The 19,465-nt window shown below is 38.4% G+C and overlaps 2 protein-coding genes across 4 annotated transcripts; both read right to left on the bottom strand.

Annotated features, from left to right (window-relative positions):
* Window positions 1-1,348: 1,348 nt before the first annotated feature.
* Window positions 1,349-9,078, bottom strand: zdhhc12a (zDHHC palmitoyltransferase 12a). 3 transcript variants are annotated; one of them, XM_074639512.1, is made up of 6 exons: window positions 8,722-9,078; window positions 6,242-6,397; window positions 5,433-5,566; window positions 4,312-4,392; window positions 3,803-3,969; window positions 1,349-3,313 (listed from the first exon to the last, which is right to left on the bottom strand). In XM_074639512.1, the coding sequence occupies exons 2-6, from the start codon at window positions 6,255-6,257 to the stop codon at window positions 2,998-3,000; spliced, it is 714 nt and encodes a 237-aa protein (XP_074495613.1). In that variant the 5' UTR covers window positions 6,258-6,397; window positions 8,722-9,078; the 3' UTR covers window positions 1,349-2,997. The 3 variants fall into 3 exon arrangements, with proteins under 3 accessions (XP_074495613.1, XP_074495612.1, XP_074495614.1); XM_074639511.1 differs by lacking the exon at window positions 6,242-6,397; XM_074639513.1 differs by lacking the exon at window positions 8,722-9,078 and having other exon boundaries at window positions 6,220-7,687.
* Window positions 9,079-10,611: 1,533 nt separating this feature from the next.
* Window positions 10,612-18,879, bottom strand: slc25a25a (solute carrier family 25 member 25a). The gene is made up of 10 exons (XM_074639472.1): window positions 18,625-18,879; window positions 16,538-16,664; window positions 16,354-16,441; window positions 16,155-16,266; window positions 14,359-14,517; window positions 13,388-13,540; window positions 13,192-13,299; window positions 12,929-13,096; window positions 12,435-12,585; window positions 10,612-12,104 (listed from the first exon to the last, which is right to left on the bottom strand). Exons 1-10 carry the CDS (start codon window positions 18,784-18,786, stop codon window positions 11,920-11,922), a joined length of 1,413 nt encoding a protein of 470 aa, XP_074495573.1. The 5' UTR covers window positions 18,787-18,879; the 3' UTR covers window positions 10,612-11,919.
* Window positions 18,880-19,465: the final 586 nt, after the last annotated feature.

Genomic DNA, 19,465 nt, shown 5'->3' with positions numbered 1-19,465 from the left:
AAAGTCAATTGTTTGTTCCATTGCAACATCAGCGCCCAGCAGCAAAGCTACGCTTCCACCATTTTGGACTGTAAAACGTCCGCCAAAAAAGATCTTTATAAAAGTAAAACGAAATTATTTCTGTTCTATTGTCATATTCTACTGAAATGGCCTGTGCTGAACAATAAAATATTATACATGTAATAAGCGTTTTCAGTCCAAAATGGCGGCAGCGGCTGTTGTCAAGCTTCTATACACTTTGGCTAGTTACCATTAGCAGGTAATGCTAGCTGGATAGCAAGGTGCATCCGTAACTCACGATAACTTTGATATTAACTGGGATGCTATTTTTGGCTGGCAAAAAAATGGCTTGTTTTGAATGTACTTAGTGGAAAAAATGAACAGCTGACTCCTTAGAATGTCTTTTAGTACATCCATAACAACAACAATTAAATATTATACATATAATAAGCGTTTTCAGTCCAAAATGGCGGCTGTTGTAAAAAAAAAACATGAGTTTCATCTCTTTGCTAAAAGCTAATTTCCACATAGACCTCCATTATAAAAGAGTTGACACCTCGAACTGTGGATTTGATGACGTCAATTATTACTTTCTATTATGTATATTTTTAATACATAAAGGTTTTTTATTTGTAAAACTTTCCCAGAGCTTATAAAAGTGATTTTTATTTGCGTCAATGTCTCCCAATGGGCTGAGCGGAAGCTAGAAAACTATTTTTGGCTTATGTACCAGGCGAGCAATTTTCATTCAAGTGAGTGAGCGCCATCTCTGAGTCCAGTATCATGTTCCTATATCAGATTGACAAAAGTGAGAACGATCAACTTTGATATATATAAAAACTAACGAGAGAATTCATATTGGTTGCTTAAATATTTAAACAATTCATCTGTCAGGCTCAAAACATCTGTTACGCTCACGTTTCTGTCATGACTCGCAGACAAAACTGATTCTGCTCTTACGAATCTGAGCTCTTGAAGAATTTTAGTGCTCACTCAGTTGTCATTTATTTACTTCCATACATAGAGGGAGTATCTGTCAGAGCTGTAACAGGATGTTAAGTTGCTCTTTAAACAAATAAGAAGACTGTCCTAAGTACCAGTATGTCCTGCTGAAGTGTCCCTGAGCAAGACACTGACCCCTCCACCTGCTCTGGAGAAGATTGTCAGCTAAATTAATAAAACTGTAACAGGAGAACCAGCCGGCGTTGATTTAGCTGCTGTAGCACTTTAAGTTTATGCTGCTGAATATTACATGTTACTTGTGTGTCAGTACTGTATTTATGTATTTATGTATGTATATTCCTGACGAGGAATGTCAGTCTGTACAGATGTACTCTATAACAACATGCATATCATCAGTGTTTTAATGTACTCTTGTTGTCAATAAATACAAACAGAACAAACAAACAGTAAAAAAAATATTTGGTTCTCAGTGTGAAGATTAACTCATGGTTAATTTTTAAAAGTAAAAATCAATTAATAATCAGTTACATTAAACCAAAGGCACCAGACATAAAGGCAGTTAGTGTTATAATGTGGCGGTCACCACTCTCACGAGGCAGCAACAGAAACATTTACAGAAGAAGAGAAAGTGGTGACCAGACCTGAGAGAAAATGACGGAGGGGTTTTCTGCTTTCTTTCAACAAAACTGCCTGAAAATACTTGCAAATTAAACTGCATTTCTGTGATTGTGGACTTGATTATCACCACGTAACTGTTAGTGTTCTGTCTTGTTGCCTTGAGGGTAATGAATCCAGTGATGTTCAAGACATGCTGCAGTCAGAAAAGGGTCTCTGGTGAATGTAAAAGCAAAAAAGACAGAATCCAAAGAGTTTAAAGGGAGAGGTCGGGTGTTTTGAAGTGGGGTTGTATGAGATACTTCTCCATAGTCAGTGTATTACCTACAGTAGATTGCGGTCGGCACGCCTCCAGTTTGGAGAAACAGACAGGAGTACCAGCACGGGTGCAAAGCAATGTACTGCTGTGGACGGAGGCAATATTTTCACCGCTTTAACTTGGGAACTGAAGTCGTTATCTATGCTCTCTTCAATTGACAAAAACAGTAATTTTACCTTGCAGAACATTGGAGTTGCTGGACTACCGCTGCCTCGATCAGTTAGTTTGTTTGTATTATTGCGTGACTTTGGTGTTTTAAAGGCAGGGTGGGTCATCTTGAGAAACTAGCAAGAGTACACTAGATTTTAAAAATCATCCAGCCGAAACTAAGACCCGTGTTGTCAACTCTTTTCTAGCGAAAGTAGCTAGCAGCACCAGCTCTAAAAGTCCCTAAATCTAGAGAGAAAGTCACCAAGTCTGCATCCTCTGAGGAACGAGAACGTCTAATGTATCAATCAAATAGTTTTTGAGTTATTTCAGTCAGGACCAAAGTGGTGGAACGACTAAAAAATAGGCCGATATTGTAAAAAAATCAGTTTGTACTGAAAAGCCAGCAAAGCAAAGTATTGTGTTTTGTTATCTGTTCAAAAAATCAGGTTCAAATTTAAGTAAATTAGTAAGATATAACCTGCTTCAATGCAGGTAATTAGTTTAATGTCTGTTTAACACAGTGTATTAAAGGGACTGTATATAAGTTTTTACATATATAAATCATTTCTTATTGCCAATGCGTGAACAGGCTGTTACATAAACTAAAAAATGAGACCTTCCGTGACTTCCTGGGTTTCCTCTATCAGCCTGTAGACTGCTTTTAACGGGAAGAATGCGGGACGTTTTTTACGGAAAAATCCAACGGATGTGACGTCAGGTGTGCTTTATTTTCTAACCCGTCTGGCAAAACAGGAATGTGACCGACGTCGGGGGTAAAGCACATTGAGTCCCTTTAACGTTTGCAGGTAGTTAGGAAACATTTTATGGTCCAATTTAGTAGTAAAGTTCTCAAAAAGGAAACTACTACTGAGGTTAAAAAATGATTTTCTTTCCCTGAAAGTACAGTCTGACTCTCCGGTGTGGACGGTGTTGTGGCGTCTGGTCGGAGGTCAGACAGAATTCGGGGTGTTTCTGATGTACGTCTGCTCCCACATCACCGTCCTGCAGATGCAGAAGAAGTCCCACAGGTTGCAGAAGATGCCGCGGTCAAACGGGTTCTCCTCATCGCCACAGTTCTTCAGGTAGGAGATCCGGTGACGAGACATGAACTCCCAGGTGGTACAGTTGATGGAGACCAGGTAGAGGTGGCAGCCCAGCAGCAGCACCACCACCACAGAGAAGATGCCGACGACGCCCAGCGATGCCAGCAGGAACGCGTTCACTCTGAACCACAGCTCCCATGTGATGATGGGCGAGATGCCAGACCTGGAAGATAAACACTAGGGTTAGGATTATTATTATTTTATGGGCTGTTCTCTGTACAAACCCCAGCAAGTACCCAGATTATACTTTGATTTTTGGTTTGTCAACAGTTGTTCTCTGGCTCCAACCTGTGAGTTCATGTGTGCATAATTAAATCTAGAACTTGCTTCAAGCAGTTCAAATTCTTCAACTGTAAAAGTCTACTGGATCGATTTCTAAAATTAGGATCGCTTTGAAATTGTACTTGAGCAACACATTAAAGTTCCTGTTTACCGAATGCAAACGGAGATTAATCAATTTACTCGTATTCTCAAACTCTCACATGTTTCACAGCCAATTGTTGCAGAGATAAGCCTGCAGAACAAAGTGTACTATCACCATGTGATCATTTGACTCAATTAGAAGGAAAACTGAGGCTGCCTCTGTTCCACCAGATAAGGACATTTATCTTAAAGACTACAGACGCCGTTGGGCAGCGTTCGGCAGACGTACAGAGCGATGTGAAGCGCCCAGAGCAGAGCGAGCAGCTGCACCAGCAGGTAGACGATGAACCAGCGGTGGTTCCTCTCTCCCACGCAGTTCTCGATCCAGGGGCAGTGGTGGTCGAAGCGCCGGACGCAGCGTTTACACGTCTGACAGTGCTTCGCTCTCATTGGCTGCTGCTTGGAAAAAGGGGAAACAGAGAAAGAAAGAGCGGTGCTATTCGAACTGGGAAAAGTTAAACCACCACATCAAGATGTTCCACCACAGTGAACATGTTGTCTGATTGTGATTTTGCCAAAGATGTATTATTACTACAAAAGTAAATGAATAAAAAAGAAATCAAGAGAATATAGCACGTAACAAATGCTTTAAACACAGCAAGGAGAAAATCTGTGTTCGAGCTGGACGGGTTGGAAATGAAACAGAATATGAAATATATTAAGAGTATACAAATACGTCACTATGCAGACGTGCTATGCAGAGTGAGTGCGTGTTGGCATCTGGCAGCAGCTGGTTACCTGCAGCAGGCAGTACCCACAGCGCCGCAGCCGAGGGGTCGACGACTGAGGAATCATCGATTCCATTTCCTCATTTGAACCCTGAATGCAACACAGACGATGTGATGTAGGTCACAGGTGAATACACACGTACATACATACATACATACGCACACTGTGACCTTTACCTGAAGGACTAGACACTCATGATACAGTATCTTTACTAAGAATCATATGTACAGTACTTATTATCAGTGCTGTCCATGTTCTATAGTACAGTATAGGTTTATAGATTAACTCCTTCCCTCTAGGCAGACGTTAAAGCGTGACAGGATGTTCCATTATAGTAAACATCTTGTCTGGTATTTTTTGTCAAAGCTGCATTATTATTATCGCATCGGCATGTCGTTAAAAAACCCAGAGTGATTTTATAAGCTGGTGGAGGAAAGCTTCGGCATTTGAAGCCTGAGATTCAGCTGCTCAACAGTAACTACTGTAGTGTAATAAACAGACGTGTGTCTGTTTGGTTGTTGTGATGAGGGTTTTCAGTTAAGGACAAATGCTATTAGCACCCAGGTGTCTGTAGCCAACAATACTATTTACACCCGGGTGTACATAGCATGACGGAAACAAGCACCCAGGTGTCCGTAACAAACAATGCTATTTGCATCTGACCAGGGTACACATTAGATACTATATGTATTTATGTTCTGTATGTTTATTTTTCCTAAACCTAACTAAGTAGTTTGTTGCCTAAACCTCACCAAACTAGGGCTGGAAACTGAAAATAATAATTAAAAAAAAACAGAGAATAATGAGTCTTCTAAGTGTTAAAATAGGCTTCACGTTGGACTCAAACCCTGACCCCCTGGGTGAGAGTCCTGGTGTTGACACATTCATCCACCACAACCTGCTCACTGTCAATACTTTGTCGCTCTTTATATCACTAATAGTATTACTACTACTACTACTACTACTACTACTAAATCTTTCTGCTAGAAAGTGCTTTCTGACAGAAAACCCTTCGGCTATCTAACTATTGTTAAGCTTATTTAACTTGGCCGGGTGTAAATAGCCGAATAGCTGCCGCGTGACTATTCTCACCCGGGTGTAAATAGAGATTTAAGTTGAGTTAATCTCACCTTGACAGTGTCCGTGAGAACGAAGCCAGGATCCATTAGAGAAACAGCAAAGTATAAGAGCACCGACAGAACGACCAGGAGGAAGAACAGAATCGGCAGCAGCAGCTCTCCTCGCTCCTCACATTTACGCAAATCTGTAAACACACACACACAATAGAAATAAAGAAGTCTAACCAAAATATATATATACTGAGTAGGGCTCCTAAAGTTAATCTCTTTAATCTATTAACCATGTCATACTAGCTTGTTGCTCCAAATTTAGGTAAAAGTTTGGCGAGGAAAAACTGTCATGACCATTTTCAAAGGGGTCCCTTGACCTCTGACCTCCAGATATGTGAATGTAAATGGGTTCTATGGGTACCCACGAGTCTCCCCTTTACAGACATGCCCACTTTATGATAATCACATGCAGTTTGGGGCAAGTCATAGTCAAGTCAGCACACTGACACACTGACAGCTGTTGTTGCCTGTTGGGCTGCAGTTTGCCATGTTATGATTGGAGCATATTGTTTTATGCTAAATGCAGTACCTGTGAGGGTTTCTGGATCAATATCTTTAGATAACTTTCAGACCAGGAAAATACAACATTAAAATTGTATCATCACTGTGATGGAATAATTGATACACAAGTTATCTTTGGAAGGAAGAGGTCCGGAGCTGATGATGTCTTACAAAAGAAGGTTTATTGAAGCTTGATCAAGGAGCAATTGTCAGGTCTCCACAATAGATGCTCTCTGCATGAAGGCCTCACAACTCTCTCCTTCCTCCCCGGTGCTCAGTGTCTTACCCCTTATCATGTTTTGACTTACTCCGTTCCTCTGGCATCTCTGACCCTGGTTGCCCTAGCGACTGGCTCTACGGTCTCCACTACAGGCACAGCTGTACAGATAACGGTGGCTCCTCTAGACAGGACTCCAACCCAATAATGTCAACAGAGGGACGCTCTGACAAACACTCTGACCTTTCTACCAATAAGAGAGGAATTGATGGAAAATTCCATCACAATCACAATATTACAATAACCAAATAACACAAATAACACCAGGAAGATATATGTTGTCACATATATAATGATATTAAAGTTGCACTCTACCGATTTTACGACTTTGGTGGTGAAAAAAGTTGTACAGTATAAAATACAATAAGATAAATACCTGTGAGGATTTGTTGTTTTTCCATGTAATCATTTAAATCTATTTTAAATGATTTTGAGTTTAGTTCAGTTTTTTAAAGATTTTCTGTGTTGAGTATTTTTACTTTTAATACTTAAGTACATTTTCCTGATTATACTACATGCATGCTTTTAATTTCGTAACAATTTCTTTTTTATACTTGATTTTTTTCCCCTTTTTTCAAGGTTGTTTTCATATATGCAATTTACAGTTCGTAATTAAAATAGTTTATAAACCAATTTTTTGAGTAGTTGAGCTTAGAGACGAACACACTAAGTACACTAGAGAAAACAACTTCAGCATTCAAAATTGAAATAAAATTAAGAAAAGGAATAATAATGAAAATAATAAAAATAATAAAAAGAAAGGATAACTTTATAATAATAGAGTAAAAGATGATTTCTTTTAAAACTTTTTTTATTCTATTCTTTCTTTTATTATCATTATTATTATTATTATTATTATTATTATTGTTATTATTAAGTAACATTTTCAATGCAGGACTTTAACTTGTAATAGAGTATTTTTACAGTGTCTCATACTATAATGATATTAAAGGGGGCCTCAACTGATTTTACTACTTTGGTTGTGAAAAAAGTTGTATAAGATATGATAAGATAAACCTTTATTGATTCCCCAGCGGGGAAATATGTGAGGATTTGCTGCTTTTCCTGGTAATTATTTAAATCTATTTTAAATGATTTTGAGTTAAATTCACTTATTTCTGAGTATTTTTGCTTTTAATACTTAAGTACATTTTCCTGATTATACTACATGCATACTTTTATTTAAGTAACATTTTCAATGCAGAACTTTTGCAGAATAACAGAGTATTATTTCAGTGTGGTGTTAGTACTCATAAATAAGGATCTGAATACTTCCTCCATCAATAATAATAAATACATTTCAAACAGCATGGTGCATAAATAAGATCCAGTTAAAGTGGATATAGAGGAAGTATTTCAGACTTCAGGACTATTCAAATGGAGCTAAAGTAAATAGTTGTGGGTCAGTGAACCTGCAGCTGGACAGGATGTCCTGGAACAAACTATCACCTAATGACTCTATTACTCTATTACTCTATTACTCTATTACTCTATTACTCTATCACCTAATGACTCTATTACTCTATTACTCTATTACTCTATTACTCTATCACCTAATGACTCTATTACTCTATTACTCTATTACTCTATCACCTAATTACTCTATTACTCTATTACTCTATGACTCTATTACTCTATGACTCTATTACTCTATTACTCTATCACCTAATGACTCTATTACTCTATTACTCTATTACTCTATTACTCTATTACTCTATCACCTAATTACTCTATTACTCTATCACCTAATTACTCTATTACTCTATTACTCTATCACCTAATGACTCTATTACTCTATTACTCTATCACCTAATTACTTTATTACTCTATTACTCTATTACTCTATTACTCTATCACCTAATGACTCTATTACTCTATTACTCTATTACTCTATTACTCTATCACCTAATGACTCTATTACTCTATTACTCTATTACTCTATTACTCTATCACCTAATTACTCTATTACTCTATCACCTAATTACTCTATTACTCTATTACTCTATCACCTAATGACTCTATTACTCTATGACTCTATTACTCTATCACCTAATGACTCTATTACTCTATTACTCTATCACCTAATTACTCTATCACCTAATGACTCTATTACTCTATGACTCTATTACTCTATTACTCTATCACCTAATGACTCTATTACTCTATTACTCTATCACCTAATTACTCTATCACCTAATGACTCTATTACTCTATGACTCTATTACTCTATTACTCTATCACCTAATGACTCTATTACTCTATTACTCTATTACTCTATCACCTAATTACTCTATTACTCTATTACTCTATTACTCTATCACCTAATGACTCTATTACTCTATTACTCTATTACTCTATCACCTAATGACTCTATTACTCTATTACTCTATTACTCTATTACTCTATCACCTAATGACTCTATTACTCTATTACTCTATTACTGTTTAATGTGCTGGAGTTAAGTAGTTAAATGGACTTGCAGGTCATTTGTCCCACATTGAGTGAACTCACCTGTGTTGTGGAGGAACAGAATGAGAGTTATGACCCAGGTGAGCAGAGTGTGAGTGGCTCGAACCAGAAACCCGGTCCGGAACATGTTCTGGACCATTTTAAATCATATAAATGATAAATAATGAGGATTATCTTTCATTAGCTGGCTGCTAACTAGCTACAACATAGCTATTCTACGAAAATAAAGCAAATACATATAAAATCAAATACATTTAAGCTATGTTATAACATATTAATGCTGTTTATAAAGTTATTATGTAGCTAAATGTAGTAGTAAATGAGTAAATGAGTATTTTATATGTTTCTTCTCTGGTTCTGTCTTATCCATCCTGACGTCACCGCTTCCGTGTTTTGGTACGGGAGGCTGCGAAGGACAAAAAAGACGAAATGAACCCTTCGCGAAAAAAAAGTCAAACGCGTTATAATAATAGTAATCCTCATAAAACAACCACCATGGAAATAAATAGATAAATAGATAAATTAAATTCGAATACATAAATACATGACTAAATAAATAAATACATTTTAATACATGACGCAATACATGGATAAATAAATAAATAAAGAATACATAAATCCATGACTAAATAAATAAATACGTTTTAATACATGACGCAATAAATAAATTAATAGATAAATAAATAAATAAATAAAATTCGAATACATAAATACATGACTAAATAAATAAATATGTTTTAATACATGACGCAATAAATAGATAAATAAATAAATAGTAAAGAAAGAATTGTAGAAATAAAAGCCTACAATATAAAATATATGTACAGGTTAATTTGAAAATCAATGCATATGCACAGAAATAGAAAATAAAATAAATAAAATATTTATTTATTTGACAAATTACTACATAAACCAGTGGTGGTAAAAGGCTCTCGCTCTTTTACTTAAGTAAAAGTAGCAATACTACAACTCTGTTACAAGTAAAAGTCCTGCATTCACAATTTTACTTAACTAAAAGTACAAAAGTATTAGCATCAAAATATACTTAAAATACCAAAAGTCAAAGTACTCATTAGGCAGAATTACATAATTCAAAATAATATATATTATTGTAATATTATTGATGCATCCATGTGATCATCACCATCATAATATATTTATTGATTATATTTTGTAGAATTAATGTATTATCAAATAAATGTAGGAGTAAAAAGTACAATATTTCCCTCTGAGATGAAGTAGAGTAAAAGTATAAAGTTGCATAAAATGGAATTACTTAAGTACCTGATATTTGTACTTAAGTAAATGTACTTAAATACTTTAAACGACTGACGTCAACTAATGTTATACAACAACACTGTTTACTACTTAGTGTCTAATCCCATCCCGTTGATGTATCCGATGTTTTCCGTTTGGCATTAATTCTACATATAATCTCAATGTAAACACGTAATAAATTCTCAAGGCCACAAAATAATTTGAATTTACTGAAATATTAAGTGACATATCTTTACTAAATTGTTTGTTGTGTCAGTAACACAACTAAACCACACCATTTAAGACATTTTAAGATTGCAAGAGGTATTACTGTCCAGAAAATTAATGTTTAACTTATTTTAAGAAAAGATTTTTTGTAGTTAATTTATATAACACATATTCCCATGTGATGCAGTAGTATTATTGTGAAACAACTTGAGGTGTAGTAGAAGCTTTATAAATCCATTGTATAACACCGTAATCCCTCTTTTCACTGTATACATGTGAAGCCATTAGTCACCGTTAAAGGATCAGTTCACTAAAGTTATAAGTAAAAAGAACATTTTGTCCATCCATCCATGCAGATGGTGACATCGTGATGATAATCTGCTGTGTACAGAGTTGGACAAATCACATAACTACTCATTTTGTATAAAAACGAAGACATCAGACTCATTATTACAAGAATTTGCATTTATTTGCATCAAAGTGGTCCATTAAAACAAGACTAAAACCCATTCTTTACAAAAGAATTACATCGTTATACCTGGATTGATACGACATTCGTTCGGAGGCCCCTCCAGCATTGATTAAAGTGCAAATATGTCGCTCATCTTTTCTCAAAGCCCTCGTTTGTTTTTTCCGAGTATAAATGTTGTGAAACGAAATCTGTGTGTGCTCCTCTGTGAATCAAACAATAACTTGCCCTTTAACCTGAGGTGAACATTAAGACATTTATACCTTTTTTAAAAAAGGTGCAAAACATCTGCACACATTAACAGACATAATCTGAAACCGTTTGCACAAAACAAAGATATTTTTCAGTTATTCAAACATCAGCCACAGAGACTTAACGAGTACAAACTCACAACAACATTTCACCAGACAACTACATTTAGTGTTTCATAGCCACATGTTAAGGCTGTTGCCTGGTTTCCATTTCCCACCCTGAATAATACAATCACTGCATTTTATCAAATTGCACATTTGGCTCTTCAGACAGGAAAACATGCAGCATTGTACCTCCTCTCCCTACTACGATAAAAATAATAAATACAGGACGGGTGGAAATAAATACTCAGAAAATCCATTCATTCAGGACGGGGGTGACGAGAGATCAAACTCACATGTGCAAAGACCTCTCATTTAGGAACACAATCATTTCTTCCTTCTAGGCAGAACTGTTGAATAATAAAACTCCTTAAAGAGCTTATTAATGCTATATCTGCTATGTTACATAAAACTCCTCAACAAGCTTATCAATGCTATATCTGCCATGTACTGTAGATAGGAGTTGTTCTCAGTAGAGTTGCGTAACACGAATGCTGCCGGTGCGTCTTAAAACTGACCAACCAAAGCTTACAATGTCACACCAACATGAAAAAAAATAAAGTTTGCTCAGGCACCAAAATGGCAGAAAGAGCAAAAAAAACATTTGGTCCCTGATTTACAAATCACATCCTCGCGTGTCTCGTTTCAGCTCTCAACACAACTTCTTTTAAAAAATATAAATAGCAGCAGTCAAACTACCGACAACCTGAGCTCACAGAGTCCATATCCTCCATTTCTAACATTCACTGTCCTGTCTCGTCTTTCGTCAGCTGACATTCACAGAATGAGATCAGTCCTCCACGAACCCCCAGAGGGGACTCAAAAGGTCCCTGGGATTCCCTTAGCATGGTGCCCTGGGAGAGCGGGGACGGACGGGGGAAGGGTCACTTGTCACATTCAAGCTTCGAAGCGACAATAAGAGGTTGGTGAATTTCAGCGTGATTTCACTCCCAGCTGTGTCTTCAGGTGCTCGTACACCACGTAGCTGATGCTGACGGCGGGGATGACTTTGAGGAAGTTGGGGGCCAGGCCCCTGTAGAGCCCCGTCGGGCCCTCGGACTGCAAGATCTGCCTGAAGAGACTGGACATCGTCACCTGCTGGCTGCCCTTCATTGCAGCTGTAGAGATCAGAAAAACAGGTTACATTTAGATGTGAGAAATATTACTATGATGAAATAAATGAGACAAGATTAGGAGCTTCCTTGTTTCTCTGGACTTAATCTAGAGTTTATCAATTGACAGATCAACTATTTTTTTCATTAAATCATGACATCGCCTGCTGGTATGAACGTCCCTCCCTTAACACAGAAACATAAAAACAGGCGTGGTCCTTTAAGGAGCTTCTACTTCCTTTAACGCTCCATTTCATTCGTTTTTCCCTAGAAAACTGTAGTATTATTAAGGTGAAACTAAATATCTACGCAATATCTCAGGAGCAGAGGCCTCACCTTGTGCTTGCATGCGGGTGCGGACCAGAGCCAGAGGATAACTGGCGAGCTGACCGCAGGTGCTGGACACGGTGCCGCAGGCCAGCAGGACGACCACGCCGGGGTCGGAGCTGTTGGTGCCGTACTGCTGCAGGTAGTTGATCTTCAGCGTCTGGGAAGAGGGAAAAGAACAAGATTAGAAAAAAAGTGCAAACTATACATTTGTATATTTTCTCAGTATTATGCAATTTGGTTATTCAGATTCTGTTATGTAACTCAGTTGTTTAATATTTGCATTAACACTTAATCATTATGCAAAGTAAAACTGTAAATGTGGTGAGTCTGCAGCTAATAAGATTAGAAGTTGTGTCACAATAAGAAAAAGGTTTTGTGTTGAGTTTATTAGCAGGCTGATAAAATACAAACTGATACGATTAAAGCTAAAGAAAAGTAAAAATGGACCCACGGAGGCTTTACAGGATAACAGTGTGTGTCGTAGTCGTGTCACTGCTCACCTCGTACACCGCCAGGTCGATGCCTGCGTAGGGGATGATGCCCAACATGTTGGGGACGTAGCCTTTATAGAACGCTCTGAGTCCTTCTCTCCTGAAAATCTGCTTCGCACAGTCCGAGATGCCAGAGTACTGCCCGGTCGTCCTCAGTGCAAGACGGGTTTTCAGGACCTGGGGACAGAAAATGTCAGTTTCATGTAAGTCTTGAGAACTCCTATATAAAAAGGTTATTTTTTTGGAGTAGATGTAATTAAGCTGATAATCACCTCCATGGGGTAGATTGTGCTCTGGGCGATCACTCCGGCCAGAGAACCTGCAACAAATCGTTCCGCGATGCACAGAGTCTCCTTTTCTCTGCCGATTAATTGTTTAATCTGGAGAAACCAATTGAGAAAGAAATTAATACATGAAGCGCCATCAGAATTATACATTTGAGTCGCAGCAAGAAGTCACTTGTCATACCTGCTCATACGCCATGAACTTGAGGGCCGTCTCGGGGGCGATTTTGATGATGTTCACACCGTTGCCTCGCCACAGCGACCTCATACCGCCCTCTTTGATCATCTGCATCATCCCGGTCATGATGCACATGTTGTTGGTTCGGGATCCATAAACCTGGAGAAGGAAGAAGTAAAGGATGTTGTCTATTAGATAAAACAATCATACTATTTGGAGATCTGACTTTATTTTACTGGCTGGGGAAATTTTGAAGATGGTAGTGGAGTGTTGTTTATGAACCAGGCGTGGTGACATGGAAAAACTAGGCACACTATGATTGTTTAATTAATCGTTTGGAAATTAACCAGAGTACATAATCCCTAATCAATTACAGCTCAAAGTCAACAAGATTGTTTCAGAGTCGACTCTCCGTGTAACCGTTGACACACATCGGGGACATTGACACAGATCCTGTCTATCTGCGCAGATTGACCTTCATCCCATTCATGACGCTGAAGCTTACGCGGCCGAGGGTGTGATGATGCGTAAGTGCAGTCATTGGGCAGCGCAGTGGCCTGGCGGTGCCAGTGAATCAGCGCCTGGACTCTGCCCCCCCCTCGACTGTCACATACCATCTATTAAACATTAACTTGTTTACGGCCCCCAGGTAACTCCGTATTGAGCAATTTATTTCTAGTTTATTCCTGATCGTTCCACCTGCAGATATGAAAGAAGCTTCATCATGACCTCAAGGAGAACCTCAGTCACATTTTCTTATTAAATTTTTTTGTGCTTAAATCTCTTGATTCAACTTAATAATTGGGTCAGTTTTAGCATGATTTACTGTCCAGCAAGACGGCTGACAACTGGGTCAAATCTCGCACAAGTTGATAATTCTCTACTGCAAGATAATAGTTTCCACAACTTCCTCCACACCCTGTCCAGTTCACAAACTCACACCACACTTTCCAACCCTGTGATTTTTGTCGTCTTACCTGCATCATGACTTTGAGTCGATCCAGGGGAGCGGTGCAGGTCCTTGAAACGGCTCCGGCTGCTCCACCTGCGACCAGGTGCCTCCACCACATCCCCGTCTGCTTCTCCTCTACGGTGAAGTCATCGGGCACCATCAGGTTCTCACCCACATCGAATATCTGCCAAGAAGAGACATGAATTATTAGAAAAGTCAAATAACTTTTGGCGGAAGTGGAAAGAAGAACATTTGTAGCCGTTCTGTCCAAAGCTAACAGACTAGGATAATTAAGATGTTTTAGTTGAACTTCTATTCCTTTTATTTATCACCACCACCAGCTGGAATTTTGAGCTCTTATTCTTAACCAAAACATCCAGTAAAAATCTTCACAGTTGGCTCTGCATATGTGACTGTTCTGAATATTATTCTTGTTGGCAGCATATCACCAGATGCCCTTTACCCCAGTAATAGTAAAACCCTGTGACGGTCATTGAGCACTGTGTTTGCTTTCACAGACACCGCAGGTGGAGGTCAAGATTCGAAGATAATCGTAGACACGCTGTACTGCTTTGAAATCTGAGTCATGATGTTAATGAGGCGCCACAGGCAAACGGGCAAAGTACCACAAGGACACAAAATGATCTAGATCAGAATATAGACGTGGATCCGTCTCAACCTGCAGCTTTGGATCCTTTAACAGAGGTCTCAAATAAATAAACTTTACAGGTGGAAATTCTTAATTAATTACCACAAAAAGGGCAATATAACTTTGTCTCACTGAGTTGAATGACAATCTTCTTTCTAAATTATATTTTCCAGTTTGCTTAAAATCTCATTCAGTGAATTTTATTTTTGATTCTTCACCGTAACAAATTCATTGAGCCTATTTATGGCCCTGCTCTAATCAGAGGGCATCAACAGCCCCTTCATCGTAAATAGCTGGAGGTACAGTGTCACTCGGGGACTCAGGGAATGTAAATGTGTAAATCTAAGTTAACTAGTTCCATCTTTTACTGTTTTTATTCTCAACTACAACGAGTGAAGACTGCGAAATTCAGATTCTGATCATTCTGACAAACTGGTTCTACTGTGAGGATTGAACCTGTGGTCACATTAAACATCTGATTTTGTGTAAACTGAAATGACCCTAGCAGCTTGTGTTTCATCAGTAGTTTGGCTGCGTTCTGCTTGGCCTCACAGGAGGGGCAACTCCAGCTCTATTCTTAGCCCGGTCAGTGTCTCTCCTCTGTGCAAACTCAAGGCTGCTGGACTCATTAGACAGAACGAACAGCCTTGAAATGAACACCCAAGATCACACGGTCCTCCTGCAGGAGCGGTGCTATATTACTTCAGTCTCCTCCTGCTCCTGACTGACCGGTGCTCTCTTTTACATAACGGCTAGACAAATCCTTCCAACATAATCCTCCCGGAATGGGACCAATTCCTGCCATAGCTTAATAGGGGCTTAATTGCTGACGCACGACCTGTGCTGATAGATCCTTTCAGGGAATTTGCTCTTTGATCGACCTGTTTTTTTCCCAGACAGGAGGAAGGTGTCACACCCTCTGTACTGTGATTAGTTCTATCTTGAGTGATACCGTTATCAGATCTAAGACTGGGTGAAAATAGGACTTCTGAAAATGTATGCAACACTAACATCATTTTCTAGTGATTAAATTTGTCAAATGAAATAAAACTAATGACTCAAATCTTCCTTGTTTGGCTTCTGGTCATGAAAGAGCACCATTGTTACAGCTCAGCTGTCTCTACAGCGGTTCCCTTTTTGGGCAGAAGTTGTGGTTTCAGTGCTGAACTAACCGTGGAGTGCTTCCAGTAGAGGATGATCTCTGGGATGTTGTCGGTCTTCTCCACCTTGGGGTATTTGCTCCAGTCTTTACTGCTGATAGTTATCATTCCATTCTTATCCATGCTTTAAAAGAAGAGACACACAAAAGTAAGATATTGAACCCCTTGATCAAACAATCCCAAGATTGCAGTGGATGAAATGGTAAATTACCTCTTCAGGGCTTTCTCCGCATGCTGCGGGGAAATATGCACACCAAGGTCCTGAAGAGACTGCATGAACTCCTGAGGGTCGACATTGCCTTAAAAGGAAAACAAAGACAATTTGTAAGAATCTCACACCGTCAAGTGAAAAATGAAACCAAGTGAGCGTTGCCACACCATCTCAAGCCACATACCTGCATTCTTCCTGTTGAGGCTTTTCACCACAAGCTTCAGGTCTTTCTCGTAATCTTGCAGATAGTGAACAAACTCTTGAAAGTCCAGCTGTGCGTCTGAGTTATTTTCTTCCCTTTTTAAAGTTTCCTGAAAGGAAAAAAATACATACAGGCTATGAGACATGGTACTCCGTTATAAGTCAAATAATGAAGGTTGCTAGGGGACTAAGATATCAATTTAATTGAGGCAAAGATGCAAACTAAGTGTGGTGGTGCAGTTTTCACATAGTTCTAGTGGGAAAAACCACAGCAGCAGGTGACATCCTGCAGTGGCATGCAGAAAAGTCATCTGTGCTGACAGTTTAATTACATTAATGTGTTGGCACGACTCATAATTTAACTGTCATTAATGGAACAGGTACAGCAAGTCCTGAACTGTACAGCAAGTTCTGAAATGTACTCTACATCTGAATGCCAATCTTTAAAAGGTGTCCTGGCTTGTGTTTCATGACCCCGTCGGACAGCATTATGACCCATTTGCTAAGCCGAAACGCTCTTGGCGTTCTTGAATGACCGAGATGACGTCCATTCATCCAGGACCGCGGACGGGAGGGGGTAATTGGGTAGCATCAACCTGGTCTATCTTTGACCTCCAACTGCAGGACAACACGCCAACTGTTTTAATCCAGTCTAAACTCAAACCTCCTGAGCTAAAACAAGATGACACCCGTCAGTCGTCAGGCTAGCTGGCCAGTGCTGATACCTGACCCCGCTGCCCGCAGTGCAGGCATATGACTGTCACACTGTAAGGATACTCTGCACGCCATTCTGCTCTCCCCTGCAGCTTACATTGAAAACTACCTGCATAAATGTGACTTATGGCCCAGTCAACTTCAAAATGTTACTGCTTTGCTATTCCTGTGCTGAGGGACTGTTTGTGTTCTTGTACTGCCCTTTTCATGTGTAGGCAGCTGAAAGGAGGCGTAAGATGATACCTGGAGTTGCCAAACCAAAATAAATAATGTTTACTGAATATTCCTGCATCATGAACAGAAATGTGAACCTCAGCTGACTCTGAGTGCCAGAACTGAAATTTCTAACAGGTCAGTGACCAATTGCTTGCAGATGGAGCATGAGTCACAATCCAGTGCAACATTTCTCCACAAAAATCAAGGCTCAAATTACCAGTTTTCAGAAATGTGCATGTTACAGCCGAACAAGAAACAGCCTAAAGGAGATATAGAACAGGCATAACTACTTAAAATACAGAAATACCACCACTCCTTCCACAATATCTCACTGGATCAAAGATATTATGCAATATCTCAACATTTCCCCTTAGGCAAGTATACATAAAAAAAAAAAATTTACTGACTCCTATTCAGTGGTGCAGGTCTGGTGGGAACATGAGATTAGAGGAGGCCACACATGCATAATTTTTGCATTTTGCAAATATACAGTCTAGCAGTGCAATGACTGAACGTTGAACAACTTTGAAAATTGCAAAGTGGAAAATGATATTGCACAGTGAGAATGAAATTCCACCTTACAATATTACACAGTCAGTATATAGTGTAGTTATAACATACATATTAAATAGGACTAGTTTGTGCATTTGTGCTATTTTACAATTGCAGTAAAAAAAGAAGAAGAAATGTATCAATATTAAATAATAAATATAATGCTCATGGCAGCAGACTACTGACTTCAACTACTTTTCCAAATTCACTAGCATAGCATAGCATAGCATACATTCCTCTTTAGGGTGGAATTCCTCTGAATGAATGAGAGCCCGCCCTGGTTAAAGTTTAGTTTTTAATATTAATAGCAATTACATTAGATAGGCGACAATTAACTACCTTTAAAAATAAACTATAGTTAACATTGTATAATAGTTATATAGCAAAGTTTTCCACCCCAAAACTGTAAATTCTCTCAGAGAGACTTTTTCCTGGAAGCCGGTGGTCTGCGGCCTAGTCGAGCTACTCTACAGAAAGGACTTTAGTGACGGGTTAAAGTAATGAGATTTAAAGAGGTAGATAACTGTTAATGCTGAACAGACTTGTGTGTTGAGATATAAAGTGATAAAGTGTGTTTTAATCGCTCACCTGTCTCCATCTCTGGTATGTTTCTGTCTCCTGTGAAGGCAGCAGAACACTCAGCTGGTTGAACAGAGACTTTAACTCCGACGGGAGGCCGTTAGACTCAAAGTACTCCACTTCTACCGGGTCACAGTTAGACACCGGGACGTAAAGGCACAAACCGAGCATAGTTGGTTCCGGTAAAGTTCAAAGAAACTACAATAAATAGATAAATAGACCGCGGTGTCTCTCCGCCACGTGGATGAGACTGAAATGCCGGTTAGAGGGAAAAACGCCGGTTATATATGTCCTGAGCGTCACGCCCCCTTCCCGGAATAGCTGTCCACACCGTAGACGGTGACGTCATTTTACTACTGACCAATCGCTGAGGTCGCCCATTGATGTGGTTTGGTTCCTCCTTCTTCTTCTTGCGTAGTGAATGAATGGAGAATGGCCAGCCAATCATGTCACTCCTTTCATCCAGATTGGAAGAATTGACCAATCCCGTGCTTTCTTTCATTCAAACTGAGGCAAAAGAGCACATGAGGGCTGCTGCTTGGCGGTACAAGCAGAGCCATGATCTCTGATAAATAAAATTAAAATTAAAATTAGAAAATTAAAATTAGAAAATTAAAATTAAAATTGAAAAAAAAATTAAAATTAAAAAATAAATACAAATTAAAAAAATATATTAAAATGTAAATTTAAATTTAAAAAAAATACAATTAAAATAATAAAAAAAATATTAAAATTAAAAAATAAAAATAAATAAATAAAAAAAAACATTTAAAATAAAAATTTAAATAAAAAATATAAACTAAAATTAAAATTAAAAAAAAAAAATTAAAAAAATTAAAAATTAAAATTA

Source organism: Sebastes fasciatus, chromosome 6 (assembly GCF_043250625.1).
Source record: "Sebastes fasciatus isolate fSebFas1 chromosome 6, fSebFas1.pri, whole genome shotgun sequence".
Taxonomy (NCBI): domain Eukaryota; kingdom Metazoa; phylum Chordata; class Actinopteri; order Perciformes; family Sebastidae; genus Sebastes; species Sebastes fasciatus.
The sequence above is the reverse complement of the archived record's forward strand: the minus strand, read 5'-3'. Positions and strand labels throughout refer to the sequence as shown.